An 18,264-nucleotide genomic window follows, 5' to 3' on the forward strand; every position below is an offset into this window, starting at 1 on the left:
GGTTAAGTTTATTCCTAAGTATTTTATTACATTTGGTGCAGTTGTAAATGGAATTGTTTTCTCTATTTCTCTTTCTGTTGCTTCATTACTAGTGTATAGAAATGTGACAGATTTCTGTATTACCACCCTATTTAATAGTGCCACTTCTCCCATCATCTTGCATTGATTGTCAACTTTGCATTATTTTTTCCTCTACATCTCCAGTCACTATCTAACACATTGTGAAGTGTTCTTTTTCAAATATTTTCCACCCCTCATGTTCTTTTGCAATGTGACCTTACCATCTGTCTAGAGGTGGGGACTAATTCCCCTCTTCTTTTTTTTTTTTTTTTTTTGAGAGACCACGTTTTATTACTTTTATGTACAGAAAATTCAACAGCATCCACTCAGCCCAGTTTGGTGGCCAGTTCTTTAGCCTTTGCCTTTTCCAGCTTGGCAATGCGAGCCACAGACTTCGGACCCAGGACGTTGCCTCCCCAGTGGTGGCGGATCTCATCGTATCTGTCATTGTAATTGGTCCTGATGGCTTCCACCAGCTTTGCCAGAGCTCCTTTGTCTTCCGAGTTGACCTGTGTGAAGGCGACGCTGGTGCGGGTCTTCCTGTGGACCAAACGCCCCAGCCTGGCCTTCCCCTTGATAATGCAGTAGGGAACCCCCATCTTACGACACAAGGCAGGCAGGAAAACCACCAGCTCAATGGGATCCACATCATGTGCAATCACTACCAGCTGAGCCTTCTTGTTTTCCACCAAGGTGGTGACAGTGTTAACCCCAGCTCGAAGAACAGGTGGCCTCTTAGTGGGGACATCCCCTTTGCCCGCAGCTTTCTTCTCGGCCCGGGCCAACAATCTCTGCTTCTTCTCCTGCTTTGTCTCTGGTCTGTACTTGTGGGCCAGCTTAAGCAGTTGAGTAGCAGCTGTCTGGCGGTCCAAGGCCTGGGTGAACTGGTTAATCGCGGGAGGCACTTTTAGACGTTTATAGAGAATAGCCCTTTGCCGCTGCAACCAGATGTAGCGGGGCCATTTGACAAAGCGGGTGAGGTCCCTTTTGGGCTGGATGTCCTGTCCGATGCCAAAATTCTTGGGCCTCTTCTCGAACAGAGGGTTGACCACCTTCTTGGCCTCCTGCTTCTTCACAACAGCAGGGGCCGGGGCCACCTTCTTCCCCTTCGCCTTCTTCCCTTTCGGCATCTTGGGTTGCTGGAGGAGAGACCCCCTCTTCTTTAATCAGTGACTAGTTTTGATGACTAGAACATGAGAAGGTGACACTGCTTGACTTCTGAGGTTCTGACATAAGATGCCTTGTGATTTTTTTTTTTTAAGATTTCATTTATTTATTTGAGAGAGAGCAAGAGAGCATGAGGGGGGTGAGGGGCAGCAGGAGAAGCAGGCTCTCCACTGACCAGGGAGCCCATGTGAGGCTCAATCCCAGGACTCCAGGATCACGACCTGAGCCAAAGGCAGATGCTTAACTGACTGAGCCACCCAGGCGCCCCACGAGAGAAACCTCTTGAATGTTCTGGACCAGCTGGGACTCCAGGTGACTACAGCCCTGACCGTGTCACATGAAGCAGAAGAGCTGCCTGCTGAGCCCAGTCAATGCATACAGTGAGAGCGAATAAAAAGGTAGTTTTATTTTGGGATTGTTTGTTACCCACCAATAGGTAACAGGAACACATACTATATAATACCATAGTAATACTATTATTGTGTTTTTATTTGTTGTTTGTCTTTCCTTTCAAACTGTAAGCATCAGGAGAGCAGGTGTTTTGTCTGTTTTGATTAAATGATTACCAGGCCTAGAATCATGCTTGGCACAGAGACATTCATTAAATATTTGTGAATAAATGAATACATGCTGTGACCAGATTCCTTCAAGTGGGTCTGAGACTGAAGAGCTTAGCAGTGTTTGGTTTTGGAGGTTGTCTCAGTCTGTTTGGATGTTCACCACAAAACACCACAGATTGGGTGACTTAAACAACATACTCTTTGGAGTCTCTTTTATAAGGACTCTAATCCCATGTATGAGGGCTCTACTCTTGCGATCTAATCATCTCCCAAAGGCCCCAACTTCTAATACCATCATACTGGGGATTGGATTTCAACATATGAATCTGGGGGGTTGGGGGCACATTCAGTCTATAGCACCGCCGTAGTGTTGGGTCAGTGGTCGGTAGAAATGAGATTTGGGACTGGGAATGCAGCATGAGCTTCTACGTTCAGGGGTTGGGAGTAGCAGAGAGCAAGACCTGAGGAGTACAGTCTCCGGGTCTGGGTGTTTGGGGCAAGGAAAGATGCAGGACCCCAGACTCCTCGGCAGTGAGTTATGGAGGGTGTAGGGACCGCTACTGGGAAATGGGTGGTCAGTACCCCGGGTCCTATTGCTGAGGTCCTTGTAGACCAGCCCACACTGCATGTTCAGCACACGGTCCTCAGGGGCTCCTCAGCTTGTCATAGAGGAGGAAGGGACAACTGAAGGACATGACAACTGGCTGACTCTGGTCTGGGCTCAGCCATGGTCATGAGGTACTAACACAGGGAGTGGGACCCTGAAACCCCAGGGTTGGTCCCTCCAGGGCTGGCACTGCATCAGCCCTTCACTCTCTAGTACCTAGTCCAGGACCCAGAGAGCCCTCTCCAAACAAAAACAGGTGTTCCTTAGGCTAGCCCTTCCCATGCCACTCTTCTCCCTGACTCCTTCTTCCCTCACTGGACCCTCTACCCCTCCGATGTTCTTACTTACACCCCAGCCTCACTTCCCCAGGAACATCCGCCCCTTTCTAGACTCAATGCATTGCGGGCTTCTTCCCCTCGTCCTTCATGCCATGTCTTGAGACTTACTGAACTGAGTCAAACCCCAGAGGCAGCAGCAGAAATAAGTGACAGGGATTTAGAATTCCTAGGTCCTATCTTTGGAGACAGGACACTCAGTTTCTTTGTGGGGTCCACCCCAGACCTGGGAACCAGCTGTTATTGCCTGGAGACCTAAGAGCAGAATCAATGGTCACGCAAGGGAAATATCTGTGGAAACATTTATATTATTTTGGATTTTGGGAAACATTTTGCACCCCAACCTGACATGGACGGGGGCAACCTCTGTGTTCAAAGCCTTGCTCTGGGGCTGGGAGCAGAGGGAGACCCTGGGAGCTCCTGGCTGAGCTAGAGAAAGGGGAGCTGGGGCTTCCAACCTCATCCCTGTGACCACACAGGGGCGCCGCTGCGCTGCTCCTGAATTCTGACTGAGCAGCCTGGGAGGACCTGGGCTGTAAGTCACTCAGGGGAGGCTGACCTGAAGGCTGGGCATCAATAGAGGTATGAAGAAGCTTCTGAGCAGCCCTGGACTCCACAGGTGTTAAGGTCAGGAATGGGGCAAGGATTGAAGGAGAGGAGAGCTTAGGAAACTTCCTATGAGGTTTCTGCCTCTCCACTGTGACCTCTCTATCCAGCTCCTTGATGACAGCACCCAGGAAAACCGAAAAGAAACATTTTTTTTCCTATTTCTTTCCAGTACTTCTTCTTCTTCTTCTGTTTTTTTAGGTAGGCTCCATGCCCAGTGTGGAGCCCAACACAGGGCTTGAACTCACGATCCTGAAATCAAGACCTAAGCCAAGGTCAAGAGTTGGACGCTTAACTGACTGAGCCACCCAGTCACCCTTCCAGTACTCCTTCTTGATGTCAACAATAACATTTGTATAAATTTTTCTCAGGAAGGATACATGAGGAGTTGATAATGTGCATCTCTGGCAGGGGACCTGGGTGCCTGGGGTCTTGGGAGGGAGGAAAATTTCCTATTGCAAACCCTTTGGAATGCCTTGAATGATTTCTTTCAAGTATTTTATGTTAAAAAAAATCCCTTTCATCTGCATGACCTTTGCCAGTTAATGTCCAGTTTACACAGCTGTGTCTGTGGGATGGGCCCAGATCCAGGCCCTCCACTGCCTGGTTCCTCCAGCACGCCCAGCGTGTCCACACCTCAGAGCCTTCAGTGCTGGTCCAGGCCAGAAAACATGTCTCCCAGGCAGCGCTTCTTTCCCTGACGTTCTCTTCCATGGTCCTCTTTGAGAGGCCCTCCCTGCACCACCCACCGCTTGTGGAACCTCCCACCTCCCTCTCACCCTGCCCTGCCCTGCCTTTAGGCGGGAGGTAAACCTGACCTAAGGCCCTTGATCTGTAACAGAACGAATTTAGTTTCTTTGAGATTTGCAGACCACTGGCCTTGAGGAGCGAAGGACCAGAACTTTCCCAGGCCTCAGAGGCCAGCAAGTGTGTTGGCTTTCTGATTAGCTCAGCAATTCTTTTAGCAAAATGTTTTTCACACAGATGATTTTATTGACCTCCCTCGCAGAAAGAACAGAGTCCCCGGTACATCATGAGACAAGAACCAGCCCCCCTCACTGACCTCCCCGCACTGAGACCGTTTGAAGCCAGCATGGTCGAGTCTGCACGTGATCAAGAAATGCTGCAGGCCACTGCACTCCCTTTGCTGATTAACCATCCTAACCCCCTTTAAAAACACCTGGGCCAGGCAGAAACCTCAGAGTTGGCTTTTGGACAAGAGTCCTTCTCCCCAGGTGGCCGGCCTCCTGAATAAAGCTCAAATTTCTTTCCAGTCAGAACTCATCTCTTGAGTAAGAATCTTTCGGGCTAGAGAAGCTAAACTTGGGTTCGGTAACACACACACACATAAACATACTGACAGCACATTCTTACACGTATGCACGTGAAGCCTAATTTTTATTCAACATTTTGCTGTGAACATGTCCCATGTCATTATGCATTATTTTAAAAGGTTTCTCCAAATTATTGTGAAAAATTTCAAAGATACCTAAAGTTTGAAAGAATAGTACCTAGCACCCTAGATTTAATCAATTTAATATTTTCCTTATATACGTAATAAATTATATTTCTATAATTTTTCCAGAAATTTTTGAAAATTACTTGCTGACATCATGACCCTCATCCCTAAATAATTCAGTTTTAATCTCTTAGAAACTTTTCTTCACACAACATTGTTATACTAAAGGGAATAAGTGTAATTCCCTAATATAAAATGTTAAAGCAATATAAAATTCTCTATTTGTCTTCTATATATAAAAGTCTTCTATTTGGAAGACAGGGGAGCTCAGGGTCGCTAGGTCCCACCCTAAGGTTTCCATTGCCTCTAGGCCCTTGATGGTAACAGCAGGAAAACTGAAAAGTAGAAGCATTTTCTTCTGTTCCCTACTTCTCAGTTTTTTGAAACTCAGTTTTTTAAAAAACAAAATCATTTCTTTTTGGGAACAGATCCTCATTGTCTACATCCTACTCCATAGCGTGGGCATGCAGACTGGGGTTATAGGACTAAGATCCTAGCTCCCCTAGACCTCCTGCACCCTGAGAAGGCACAAAAGGGGTCCCTGTGTTGGGCTCACACCTGGTGCCCCAGAAGTCTCTCTCCCAGTGCAGGTGTCAGGCAGAGCTGAATCTGGTGTGAGTGCACTCCTGCCCCACAAGGGTCAAGAGTGAACCCATGGACTTTGTTTAACACCTCTTGACCCCAGGGACTGCCCCCCATAATCCAGGGGTTAAGAAAAGGTCCACACACTAGAATTAAGACCCAGCCACCCCAAACCTCCTCGTTCCATTGAACAGAGCCCAAGTGAGAGCCCCAAACTCCTGCTCCTTCCCATCATCTCTCACACACTCACCACCACCATCTGCCTGGAGTCCACCAGGACTAATGTCATTATGTCCTTTCTTCGCTCGTGTCAGTCACCCCTGGTCCCCCAGATATCCTGCACTCTCACTCCATGAGGTTCTGCACACCCCTATCCTGCCTCCTCTCATGCCCCCTCCCCAGCTCCTGAACCTTCTACTGCGCCCCGTGGAAAGCTCTGCCATGACCAGTAAATGTCCAGAGTCCTCTCAGGATGGTCCCTTCACTTCGCAGCTCTGACAGAAACCAGGTCCCCCTGAAGACCCGGCTCCCTGTTCAGTCCTCTCCCACAGGGTGTCTCCTCTCCCACGGACCTGGCACTCCTGGGCTGGGAGGTGGGTGGGCCCTCAGGACATCCAACCCCCCTTCCCCATTCTTCTTCCTGCTAATGATCTTGTTTCCTACATCACCGAGCACACTGAACACGTTAGAGGACAACTGTACAGATTTCTCCCACCATCTACTCATGTCCCAGCATCTGTCTCCGAGTGATGGGCCTCCCAGTTCTTCAGCATGGGTGACCCACCCGTGCTGGTGCCAGCCAGAGCTGGTGTCTCCGCTGCTGCCCTAGACCTCATCCCTTCTTGTCTACTTATAGGTTCTGGCCCGGCAATTCTTCCCCTGTTCACTTTTTCATCATTGATTTTTGTTCTCAACTAGATCATGAGGGTGGCCGGGAGAAGACACATCCTGACCCTCAACTTGAGGGAGTGTAACTAATCCTCGGCCCTGACTGTGTGCTCTCAAATCTGATGCCGTGTTTGCTCTGAGATGACACTTCCTGTGGAATTCCTCCAGGGAATGCTTGAGAGCAGCAAGGAAACTGAAGCAGGACTCCTCCTCTTCTGCAGGCTGACTGAGGCTCCAGGGCTCCCTGACACCCTGATGAACTTGCCTGACTCTGCACTGGGTCTAGGATGCTTCCAGCCAACCTTCCCTCTCTGTCTCCTTCCCTCAGATTCAGACTTGCACCAAGATTTGATGTTCTCAATGTGGCTTTGATTTGAACAAGGCAGGAAACAACAAATGTTGGCAAGGATGTGGAGAGAGGGGAACCCTCTTACACTGTTGGTGGGAATGCAAGTCGGTGCAGCCACTCTGGAAAACAGTATAGAGGTTCCCCAAAAAGTTGAAAATAGAGCTACCCTACAACCCAGCAATTGCACTGCTGGGTATTTACCACAAAGACACAGATGTAGTGAAAAGAAGGGCCATATGCACTCCAATGTTCATAGCAGCAACATCCACAATAGCCAAACTGTGGAAAGAGCCGAGATGCCCTTCAACAGATGAATGGATAAAGAAGATGTGGTCCATATATACAATGGAATATTACTCAGCCATCAGAAAGGATGAATACCCAACTTTTACATCAACATGGATGGGACTGGAGGAGATTATGCTAAGTGAAATAAGTCAAGCAGAGAAAGCCAATTATCATATGGTTTCACTTATATGTGGAACATAAGGAATAGCATGGAGGACATTAGGAGAAGGAAGGGAAAAATGAAGGGGGGGAATCAGAGGGGGAGATGACCCATGAGAGACTATGGACTCTGAGAAACAAACTGAGGGTTCTAGAGGGGAGGGCGGTGGAGGGATGGGTTGGCCCGGTGATGGGTATTAAGGAGGGCACGTTCTGCATGGAGCGCTGGGTGTTATACGCAAACAATGAATCATGGAACATGACATCAGAAACTAATGAAGTACTGTACGGTGACTAACATAACATTAAAAAAAAAAAAGACAAAATTCCATTTTTAAAAGCAAAAAAAAGAAAAGAGAGAGATTTGCTGTTCTCCCAGCCTTTCTGGCTCCTTCCCCATGGCTTCTCACAGGGCTTTCCCTAACAAAGTCCTGGCACTATCATGCTGTACTGGTGTCTGCTCCTCCCAGGACGCTGAAACACAAGCAGCATCGAACGGCCCAAGAATGCAGGCAGAAGGATGGGGATTCGGCATGAGCTCACGCACTGCCTGGCAGACCAGGAGGACACTGTCCAGGCTGGAAGGTGAGACACAAAGGGCAGCTGAACTGCTGCAGGGGCTGCTGGAGGTGAGCTGAGAACCTGTCCTGGTCTGGAGGAAAGCTATGGCAGGTGGGAGGATAGAAGCCTGCGGAAAATAATGGGGTGGGGGGGCCTGCAGAGTCAGTGGAAGTGGCAGCTTACTGCTGAGTGTACTGATGCCTCAGAGAAAGATCCTGGGAACTGAGGGCTGTTAACAAAGCTTTACGGCTAGTGTGACAGCCTCTGCAGTGGCTTACAGAGGCTTTGTTTGTTTGTTTGTTTTTTGTTTCTTTTTTTAGCCGTGCAAGCAGGAAAGTTTATTAAAGTGCAAGTACACTCTGGAGATGTGAGAGCCGACTGGTTCACGGGACAGCTGCCAGAGAGGACTTTGTCTCCATGGAGGAAGGTCAGATAGAGTTGGGTGGGAGCCGCAGACAGATTGTGAGGACCAGAACTCTAGAGATAGACACCCAGCCAAGGCAAACCTACTATGTGAAAGTCAGGGCCCTCGTAGGGAAAACCCGAGATTCTGCAAACTGGAACAAAGTTATCCTGGACCCTCTGGGCATACACAGGGGCTCACCCTTCTCTAGTAATGGCCAGCTTTTTCACTATGCTGGAAGGTGGTGCAGAAGTGTTACCTCTATGAGGCAATGTGTGTCTTTGCAACAACTAGCCAGCTGATACTTGTAAGAGCCTAAGGAGTACTTCTTGGACTGGATTTTGAGGTGTTGAACCAGGGCGAGAATGTCAGGCTGGATAAACAAAAATTCATTGGCTAGGAGGTACTTTCTCAGGACATGGGTTTATCAAGGACCCCAGGGCATGGGGCAAACTTACAGCTGGGGCAGCTCTTCATAGCCCAGAAAAAATGGTGGCTCTCAGTGAGGTAGACATGATTTGGTTGCCCTGGCGGCTGGTAGAGTGTGGGTAAAGAGGCTGAAGGAATGGAGGAATCGTGTGAAGCCAGGAGACCCACCAGAGGATTATGTTCCACAAGAGGACCCAGAAGACACATCTTTCACAGAAGCCATCCGGAAGATGATTGTACAAGCGCTTGCATCACTAAGGAGTTTGGGGGTGTTGTGTCTTCTGCAGGCTGGGATGACTGTGGGAGAGGGGGGGTCCTAGAGTTGACTCATTAGCGTCCATGGGAAGGGTATGGCCCTGAAGAGACAGAGGCCAAGTGGTGACAGTTAACCTGTGAAAGCCAGAGGCCAAAATGATGATAACAACTCCAAAGGAGCAGAGACTGCTATCTGGTGCTGTCCTCCCAGTGGGAAGAGTAAGTGGGTCCAGGACCAAGGGGTGTGGCTCTTAAATTTCCATCATGGGGGATCATCCACTGGAGGGTTTTGCACTTTCTGTCCCCACAATTTGGAGTCTGTAAAATGGGAGGTCCTGGTTCCCAAAAGGGAGATGTTCTTACAAGGGCACATGACGAGGGTCCCATTGTCCTATACAGTACGGTTGCCTCCAGGGTACTTTGCACTCTGTACGCCCAGACCAGCAGATGACAGGAGCCCCGTCTTCTTGAGATAGGAGTAGTTGACCCTCATCTGCATGATGGGGAGGGGCTGGTGTCCCATAATGGGGGCAGGAAGAATATATATTTTTAGAGATTTTATTTATTTATTTGACAGAGAGAGAGAGCACAAACAGAGGGAGCAGGAGAGGGAGAAGCAGGCTCCGCACTGAGCAGGGAGCCTGATGCGGGGCTCGATCCCAGGACCCCGGGATCATGACCTGAGCCGAAGGCAGACACTTAATGACTGAGCCCCCCAGGCGCCCATGGGGGCAGGAGGAATATGTGTGGAATCCTGAAAGACTTGGGTGTCTCCTGGTTCCCCCTTGTTCCACTGCAACTGTGAATGGATGCACAGAGCAATCAAAGAAAGAAGGGTTTGATTTCTAGTGGCCCAGATTCCTTAGGTGTAAAGTTTAAGTCACATTCCCCAAGTCAGCCACAAGGACACCCACTCCTGTGCCCTAAAATCTCCAAAGCATTTGTGCAGAGGCCTTGCGTCTCATGGGCTATTCCCAGCCAATGACTGGTCACAGAGGGACACTAAGGCAGGCTTACTTCCGAGACACAAGGGGCTGCTCTGCTGGCTAACTGTGCTTGAGGACTCCCTACTAGGTACCAGGAACAGGTTTATTTTTTAGGAATACAACTGACAAAAATAGCCCAAAGCCCCTGTGCTCATGTGCCTTACATTCTAGAGGCTTCCCAAGAGTGAGATGGAGCCGTTGGAGCATTTTCAGTGAAGACATGACCCGACCTGACTCACAGCAACAGGATCGCTGCCGCCTGTGAGGAGAAGGGCCCTGGGTGGCAGATGATCGGGTGGCACCAGGGCCCCAGTTCAGGAGTGAGAGGTGGTGGAGACTAAGGAGAGGAGTAGGCCCAAGGGATGAGAGAGACACAGAAAGGACTGGAGATGCAGGATGAGGAAGAGGAGCAGAGGGAACAAATTCTAAAGCAGTGTAGTTCTCAGATTTAAATATGTTGTTATATAGATTTTTTATTAAATCTATATCTACAGGTCTTACCAAGATATTTTTTGCATCTAGTATTTACTATATTCTGTGGCGCTGCCTGAAAACCAATTGCCTCCTTATGCTAATCAGTTTAACATGTGTCTAGATAAAATATAAAATGTGTCTGGATAAAATATGTGTTTAGATAAAATATACACACTGCTTAGATGTGAATAATGCATACAAATAGGCAATGCAGGAGCACTGGTGAAGGGCATTTTGATTGCATGGAACATTGCAACTTTGAGGTTCTTCAAGTTTGTACATACTCCTGGTTGAAATACTTAGTATCAAACTGTGCTTCCATGTGCTTCCATGTATTGAGGATATGAGGGGAACTCACACAGACAAACTTAGGGCTATGGAATGAAGATTGTTTTTAGAAACAAAGAAGAGGATCATAGGGGAGGGGAGGGAAAAATAAAATAAGATGGAATCAGAGAGGGAGACAATCCATAAGAGACTCTCATAGGAAACAAACAGGGTTGCTGGAGGGGAGGTGGGTGGGGGGATGGGGTAACTGGGTGATGGGCATTAAGGAGGGCACAGGATGTAATGAGCACTGGGTGTTATATACAACTGTGGAATCATAGAACTCTACCTCTGCAACTAATAATATACTATATGTTAATTAATTGAATTTAAATAAAACAATAATAATTAAAAAAGAAAAGAAAACACGAGAGCTCAACCTGCTGGAGCTTAGTAGCACCTGTGAGGAATCGGAGCTAAATTATCTCAACTCTGTGAGACAAAAGCTCAGAGCTTTGTGGAAAATAGAAAACAAGTACCTACAAAGCTTTAATATAAGGTAAGAAGGTGCCTGAGAACTCGGAGGGATTCCTTCCAGCTGGAAGTACCATTTGGAGGTGAATCTTGAAGAAGAGTAGAACTGGGGTGTGTGGATGAGGGGACTGGGTTGGAGGATGAGCTGAGTGGAGAAGCAGACATACGGAACTCCCAAGAATATCCAGTTATTAAGCCAGTGTGTGCAGACAGCTGGTGGAAGGTAAGATTTGAAAGGGAATTTGGGGTCTGTTTGTAGGGAGCTAGGAATATGAAACTAAAAAGTTTGAGCTTTAATTGGAGCCATGAGAGTTGTGTTGTTTTTGTTTTTGTTGTAAGTGCTTTTTAAAATTAATGTTTTTTACTTTGAGCTAATTGAAGACTCACATGCAATTATTTTTTTTTTTAAAGATTTTATTTATTTGTCAGAGAGAGAGAGCGAGTACAGGCAGGGGGAGAGGAAGAGGGAGAAGCAGGCTCCCCACCGAGCAGAGAGCCCGACGCGGGACTCAATCCCAGGACCCCGGGGTCATGACCTGAGCCAAAGGCAGATGTTTAACCGACTGAGCCACCCAGGCACCCTGACTCACATGCAATTATAAGAAATAATAGAGATCCTGAGTAACTTTTACTCAATGGTAATACCTTGCAAAACTGTAGTCAGTATTACAACTAAGATATTAACATTGACATAATCCACTGCTCTTATTCAGGTTTCCCCAGTGTTACTTGTACTCATCTGGGTATGTGTTTAATTCTATGGAATCTTATGATATATATAGGTTTGTATATCCATAAACACAGTCAAGATATAGCCCAAACATTTTCTTTTTTCTAATAACTTTTAAAAAGATTTTATTTATTTATTTGAGAGAGACAGAGAACAAGTGGTGGGAGGGCAGAGGGAGAGAGAGAGAAAAGCAGGCTCCCTGCTGAGTAGGGAGCCTGATGTGGGGCTCGATCCCAGGATCCGGAGATCATGACCTGAGCCGAAGGCAGACGCTGAACCAACTGAGCCACCCAGGCACCCCTTTTCTAATAATTTTATACTCTAAATGTTATATATATAAGTTCTATTATACATTTTAAATTAATTTTATAAAGTGAGAGATTTAGCTTCAAGTTTCTTTGTTTGCTTGTGTTTTTGTCTGTGGATGTCCAGTTGCTCTAGCACCATTTATTGAAAAGACTATCCTTTTGCACTGAATTGCCTTTGTGCCTTTGTCAAAAATCAGCTGAGCATATGTGTGGGCCTATTCCTGGGTTCTCTATTCTGTTCCATTGATTTATATGTCTATTTCTCTGCCAACATTACAATGTTTTAATTACTGTAGCTAAATCATAAGCCTTAATATGAAATACAGTGATTCTTCTCACTTTCTCTCTTTTTCGAGTGTGTTAGTTCTTCTAGGTACTGTGCCTTTCCATATAAATTTTAGAATAAGCTTGTCTATGTCTACAAAAAACCCACAATCCCAGTAAGGATTTTGGCAAGAATTGCATTAAATCTATAGATCAATTTGGAGGGAACTGACATCTTTACTAGGTTGAATCTTCTTATACATGAACATATTATGGCTCTATTTAATTTGCTTTCTTTTATTAGCATTTTGTAATTTTCAGCATTCAGATCCTTTATGTGTTTTGTTAAGTATATACACTGTATTTCATTTTCTTTATAACTGTAAATAATACTGTGTTTTTAATTTTGGTTTCCATGTAACCTGTGTTACTATATAAAAACATCCATTTATTTTCAACCTACCTGTGTCATTAAATGTGAAGTGAGTTTCTTCTCACTTCAAACACCAAACCAAACCAAACCAAACCAAACAATAGAGTCACAGTTATGCTGTCTGACAAAGTACAACTTAGTAGCTTTGTGAGTCTTCATTGAAATGTTGTTTAGACATTTCTACAGGAAGGGCAAAACCACTTTAGGGATCAGATTCTGATGTTCAGGGATTATCAAGATTGTGCTACCACTGTAGTGAATTAACAAAAAGGAAACTGATCTCTATGAGAATCTCTAGCTGGGGTTTTCGATCGAAACTCCAGGCTTAAAGAGAAAATTCCCGTTCCTTCATCTCCATTCCCAGGGCGAGCTCACTCTCTGGCATCCAGTTTCTTGGGGGTGAGTTTTCTTTTAGAAGAGTCGGGAGGAGAAGTAAGGAATAGGAGTTCAGCTCAAGTCGAGGGATTCCAGGTACGGAAAGGGACAAAAGCGGGCTGATCCCAGCCTGGTATCTCTCCCTGGTGTCTCTTCCAGAAAGACCCTGGGCCAGGCCTCAGGGAGACAGTGAGACAAAGAGCGCTCTGTGCAGGTGGAGAGGAATCAGGGCAAAGCCCGGGGCTCGTGGAAGGCCTGGCTCTGGAAGTCCCAGGCCTGAGAGCCTGGAGCGTCTGGGCCAGGGAAGCCCAGTCCCTTACTCTGCGTGTTTCTCTTCTCGCTCTCACAACCTGTCAGGTTCTCCCGTCTGGATACTCATGACGTAGTCCCAGCTCGCACTCCCACTGTCCGGTTTCTAGAAAAGCCAACCAGCGTCACCGCGGTTCCCGGCCAGTCCGTGCCGCAGACCCGCCGGGACTTAGTTCCTCCAGACCCCAGGGATGCGAGTCGTGATGCCCCGAACCCTCGTCCTGCTGCTGTCGGGGACCCTGGCCGTGACCAAGACCTGGGCGGGCGAGTGCTGGGGCGAGAGGAAAGGGCTTCTGCGGCGGGAGCAAGGGGACCGCCCAGCGGGTCCCCCGGGGAGGAGCCTCTCCGCAGCCCCCGCTCCCGGCCCCGCCTCCGCCCTGCTCTCCCGCCCTCGGTGCCCCTCCCCCTGCCCTCCCGGCCGCCTCCCCCTGGGCCCCGGCCCCACGCCGGGACGAGGGTCGCGCGGGGTCTCAGCCCCTCCGCGCCCGCAGGCTCCCACTCCCTGAGGTATTTCTCCACCGCCGTGTCCCGGCCCGGCCGCGGGGAGCCCCGCTTCGTCATCGTCGGCTACGTGGACGACACGCAGTTCGTGCGGTTCGACAGCGACGCGGCGAGTCCGAGGATGGAGCCGCGGGCGCCGTGGATGGAGCAGGAGGGGCCGGAGTATTGGGACCGAAACACCAGGAAGGCTAAGAACCACGCACAGACTTTCCGAGTGAACCTGCACACCCTGCGGGGCTACTACAACCAGAGCGAGGCCGGTGAGCGACGTGGGCTCCGGTCCCCACGGACGGGGCTGTGGGACCCGCCCGTCTCCCCGTCTCCCCACCCGGGAAGAGCCTTTTACCCGCCTTTCAGTTTTGGCTTTAAGTCCTGGGGTTCGGAGGCGGGGCCCCGGGCTTCGGGGCGGAGCTGACCGCGGGGGCGGGGCCGGGGCCAGGGCCCGGGTCTCACACCATCCAGTGAACGTCTGCCTGCGACGTGGGGTCGGACGGGAACCTCCTCCGCGGGCACTGGCAGTTCGCCTACGACGGCGCGGATTACATCGCCCTGAGCGAGGACCTGCGCTCCTGGACCGCGGCGGACACGGCGGCGCAGATCACCCGGCGCAAGTGGGAGGCGGCCGGTGACGCAGAGCGCTATAGGAACTACCTGGAGGGCACCTGCGTGGAGTGGCTCGGCAGGCACCTGGAGAACGGGAAGGAGACGCTGCAGCGCGCAGGTTCCAGGGGCCGCAAAGCTTCCACGATTTCCCCTCAGGCTGAGGCCTCCTAAGAAGATAGGAAGAAATGGGATCCATACCAGTATATGGCCCTCCCGTGGGTCGGGTCTGGAGACTAACTCCGCCTGGGTTTTCAGACCTGGTACCGGAGTGGCCCTAAGAGTCTGCCTTTCTCCTAGGGACCGTTGAGGGTTACAGTCTCCCCAGGGATGGAGGAGGAGCCCATTTATGAAATAACTGATGAGCGTTTCCCTTTGACTCACAGTGCCATTGGGAACCTTGGGGGATTTTCTTAGGCTTTGTTCTCTGTCCCATACCCCATGTGTTTGGGGTCTGACTTTACCTATTCTGACTCACTTGGCCTCCAGCCAGGCTAGGACCAGAAATTCCTTTTTTTCCTCATAGAAACGTGCCTTCTACACTGGGCCATCTCACCCTAATTCTAGAACTTTCCAAACAAGAAGAGATTTTGTGTTCAGGCTGGTGTCTGGGTTATTGCTCTCTTTCCCCACCCCAGTTGTCCTGTTCATTCTCAAGATGGCCACATGAGAGCTGCTTCAGTGGACCAAGACAGATGTAAAGTTCCTGAATTTTCTTTCCTTCTTTTTAAATTTTTACATTTAAATTCAGTTTACTTAACATATACTGTATTATTAGTTTCAGAGATAAGATTTAATGATTCATCAATTGCATATAACACCCAGTGCTCATTACATCACCTGCCCTCCTTAATGCCATCACCCAATTATCCCTTCCCTCCACCCACTTCCCCTCCAGCAACACTGTTTGTTTCCTAGACTTAAGAGTCTCTTATGGTTTGTCTCCCTCTCTGATTTCATCTTTATTTTTCCTTTCCCTCCCCTATGTTTATCTGTTTTGTTTCTTAAATCCCACATATGAGTGAAATCACATGGTATTTGTCTTTTGCTGACTTATTTCACTTAGCATACAAATTTTAGGAGTATTTGTTCCATTTCTGTGAAAAAAGTGGATGGTATTTTGATGGGGATTGCATTGAATGTGTAGATTGCTCTAGGTAGCATTGACACCTTCACAATATTTGTTCTTCCAGTCCATGAGCATGGAACATTTTTCCATTTCTTTGTGTCTTCCTCAATTTCTTTCATAAACATTCTATAGTTTTCAGAGTACAGATCTTTTACCTCTTTGGTTAGATTTATTCCTAGGTATTGCAGGGGTTTTGGTGCAATTGTAAATGGGATCAATTCCTTGATTTCTCTTTCTTCTGCCTCATTGTTAGTGTAAGAAATGTAACGGACTTCTGTGCATTGATTTTATATTCTGCCACTTTGCTGAATTCCTGTATCAGATCTAGCAATTTTTTGGTGGAGTCTTTTGGGTTTTCGACATAGAGTATCATATCATCTGCAAGGAGTGAGAGTTCGACTTTTTTGCTGATTTGGATGCCTTTTATTTCTTTTTGTTGTCTGATTGCTGAGGCTAGGACTTACAGTACTATGTCGAACAACAGTGGTGAAAGTGGACATAACTGCCGTGTTCCTGACCTTGGGGAAACCTTCTCAGTTTTTCCCTGTTGTGGATGATATTCACTGTGGGTCTTTCATATATGACTTTTATGATATTGAGGTATGTTCCCTTGATCCCTACACGGCGGAGAGTTTTTATCAAGAAAGGACACTGTATTTTGTCAAATGCTTTTTCTGCATCTATTGAGAGGATCGTATGGTTCTTGTCCTTTATTAATGTGTCTCACACTGATTGATTTGCGGATGTTGAACCACCCCTGCAGTCTAGGAATAAATCCTTTTAAGGTACAGTTGGATCCTGTTAGCTAGTATCTTGGTGAGAATTTTTGCATCCATGTTCATCAGGGATATTGGTCTATAATTCTCCTTTAAAATGGGGTGTTTGTCTGGTTATATATATCTGTGAATATATATAGGATATATATAGAATATATCTGTGACGTCCAGCTGGTGCAGTGTGTCATCCAAAGCCCTTGTTTCCTTGTTGATTTTCTGCCTAGATGAGCTGTCCATTGCTGTGAGTGGGGTGTTAAAGTCCCCTAGTATTACTGTATTATTATCAATGAGTTTCTATAATTTTATTATTAATTGGTTTATACATTGGCTGCTCCCAAGTTAGGGGCATAAATATTTACAATTGTTAGATCTTCTTGTTGGATAGACACTTCTATTATGCTATAGTGTCCTTCTTCATCTCTCCATTAATTTTTGGTTTAAAACCTGGTTTGTTTGATATAAGGATGGCTACTCCAGCATTCTTTTGATGTCCACTGGCATGATAAATGGTTCTCCAGCCCCTCACTTCCAATTTGGAGGTGTCTTTGGGTCTAAAATGAGTCTTTTGTAAGCAGTATATCCATAGGTCTTGTTATTTTATCTATTCTGATACCCTGTGTCTTTTGATTGGAGCATTTAGTCCATTTACATTCAGAGTAATTAGTGAAAGATATGAATTTAGTGCCATTGTATTTCCTGTAAAGTCGCTGTTCCTGTAGATTGTCTCTGTTCCTCTCTGGTCTTTGTTACTTTTGGGCTCTCCCTCCACTCAGAGGATCCCCTTTAATATTTCTTGCATGGCTGGTTTAGTGTTCACAAATTCCTCTAGTTTTTGTTTTTCCTGGACACTCTTTATCTCTCCTTCTGTTCTGCATGACAGCCTTGCTGGATAAAGTATTCTTGGCTGCGTATTTTCTCCATTTAGCACCTTGAATATATCATGAAGTCCTTTCTGGCCTGCCAGGTCTCTGTGGACAGGTCTGCTGCCAGCCTTATATGTCTAACCTTATAGGTTAAGGACCTCTTGTCCTGAGGTGCTTTCAGGATTTTTTCTTTATCTTTGAAATTTGCAAGCTTCCCTATTGTATGTCAAGGTGTTGACCTATTTTTGATTTTGAGGGGGGTTCTCTGTGCCTCCTGGACTTGAACTTCCCCAGATTAGGGAAGTTCTCAGCTATAATTTGTTCAAATAAACCTTCTGCCCCTTTCTTCCCCTCCTCACCTTCTGGGACTATTATAATATGGATATTATTTCACTTTATAGAATTGCTGTGTTCTCTAAGTCTCCCTTCATGGTCTAATTGTTTCTTTTCTCTCTTATTTTCAGCTTCCTTACTCTCTTATCATTTTGTCTTCTATATGACTGACTCACTCTTCTGTCTTGTTCATTCTCATTTTTAGGGCTTCCATTTGGGACTGCATCTCAGTAATAGCATTTTTTTTTAAGATTTTATTTATTTATTTGAAGAGAGAGATACAGCGAGAGAGGGAACACAAGCAGGGGGAGTGGCAGAGGGAGAAGCAGGCTTCCCGCCGAGCAGGGAGCCCGATGCGGGGCTCGATCCCAGGACCCTGGGATCACGACCTGAGCCGAAGGCAGATGCTTAACGACTGAGCCACCCAGGCGCCCCTATAGCATTTTTTTTTAAAGATTTTATTTATTTGAGAGAGAGAATGAGAGAGAGAGAGCATGAGAGAGGGGAGGGTCAGAGGGAGAAGCAGACTCCCTGCCGAGCAGGGAGCCCGATGCGGGACTCGATCCTGGGACTCCAGGATCATGACCTGAGCCGAAGGCAGTCGCTTAACCAAC

The 18,264-nt window shown here is 47.3% G+C and overlaps 1 protein-coding gene and 1 pseudogene across 1 annotated transcript; one reads left to right on the forward strand and one right to left on the reverse strand.

Annotated features, from left to right (window-relative positions):
* Positions 1-343: 343 nt before the first annotated feature.
* LOC110586736 (60S ribosomal protein L7a-like) lies at positions 344-1,196 on the reverse strand. The gene has a single exon (XM_044917389.1). It carries the CDS (start codon positions 1,188-1,190, stop codon positions 387-389), a length of 804 nt encoding a protein of 267 aa, XP_044773324.1. The 5' UTR covers positions 1,191-1,196; the 3' UTR covers positions 344-386.
* A 12,434-nt stretch (positions 1,197-13,630) lies between these two features.
* Positions 13,631-14,723, forward strand: LOC110586916 (annotated as a pseudogene).
* Positions 14,724-18,264: the final 3,541 nt, after the last annotated feature.

Source organism: Neomonachus schauinslandi, chromosome 8 (assembly GCF_002201575.2).
Source record: "Neomonachus schauinslandi chromosome 8, ASM220157v2, whole genome shotgun sequence".
NCBI classification, from domain to species: Eukaryota; Metazoa; Chordata; class Mammalia; order Carnivora; family Phocidae; genus Neomonachus; species Neomonachus schauinslandi.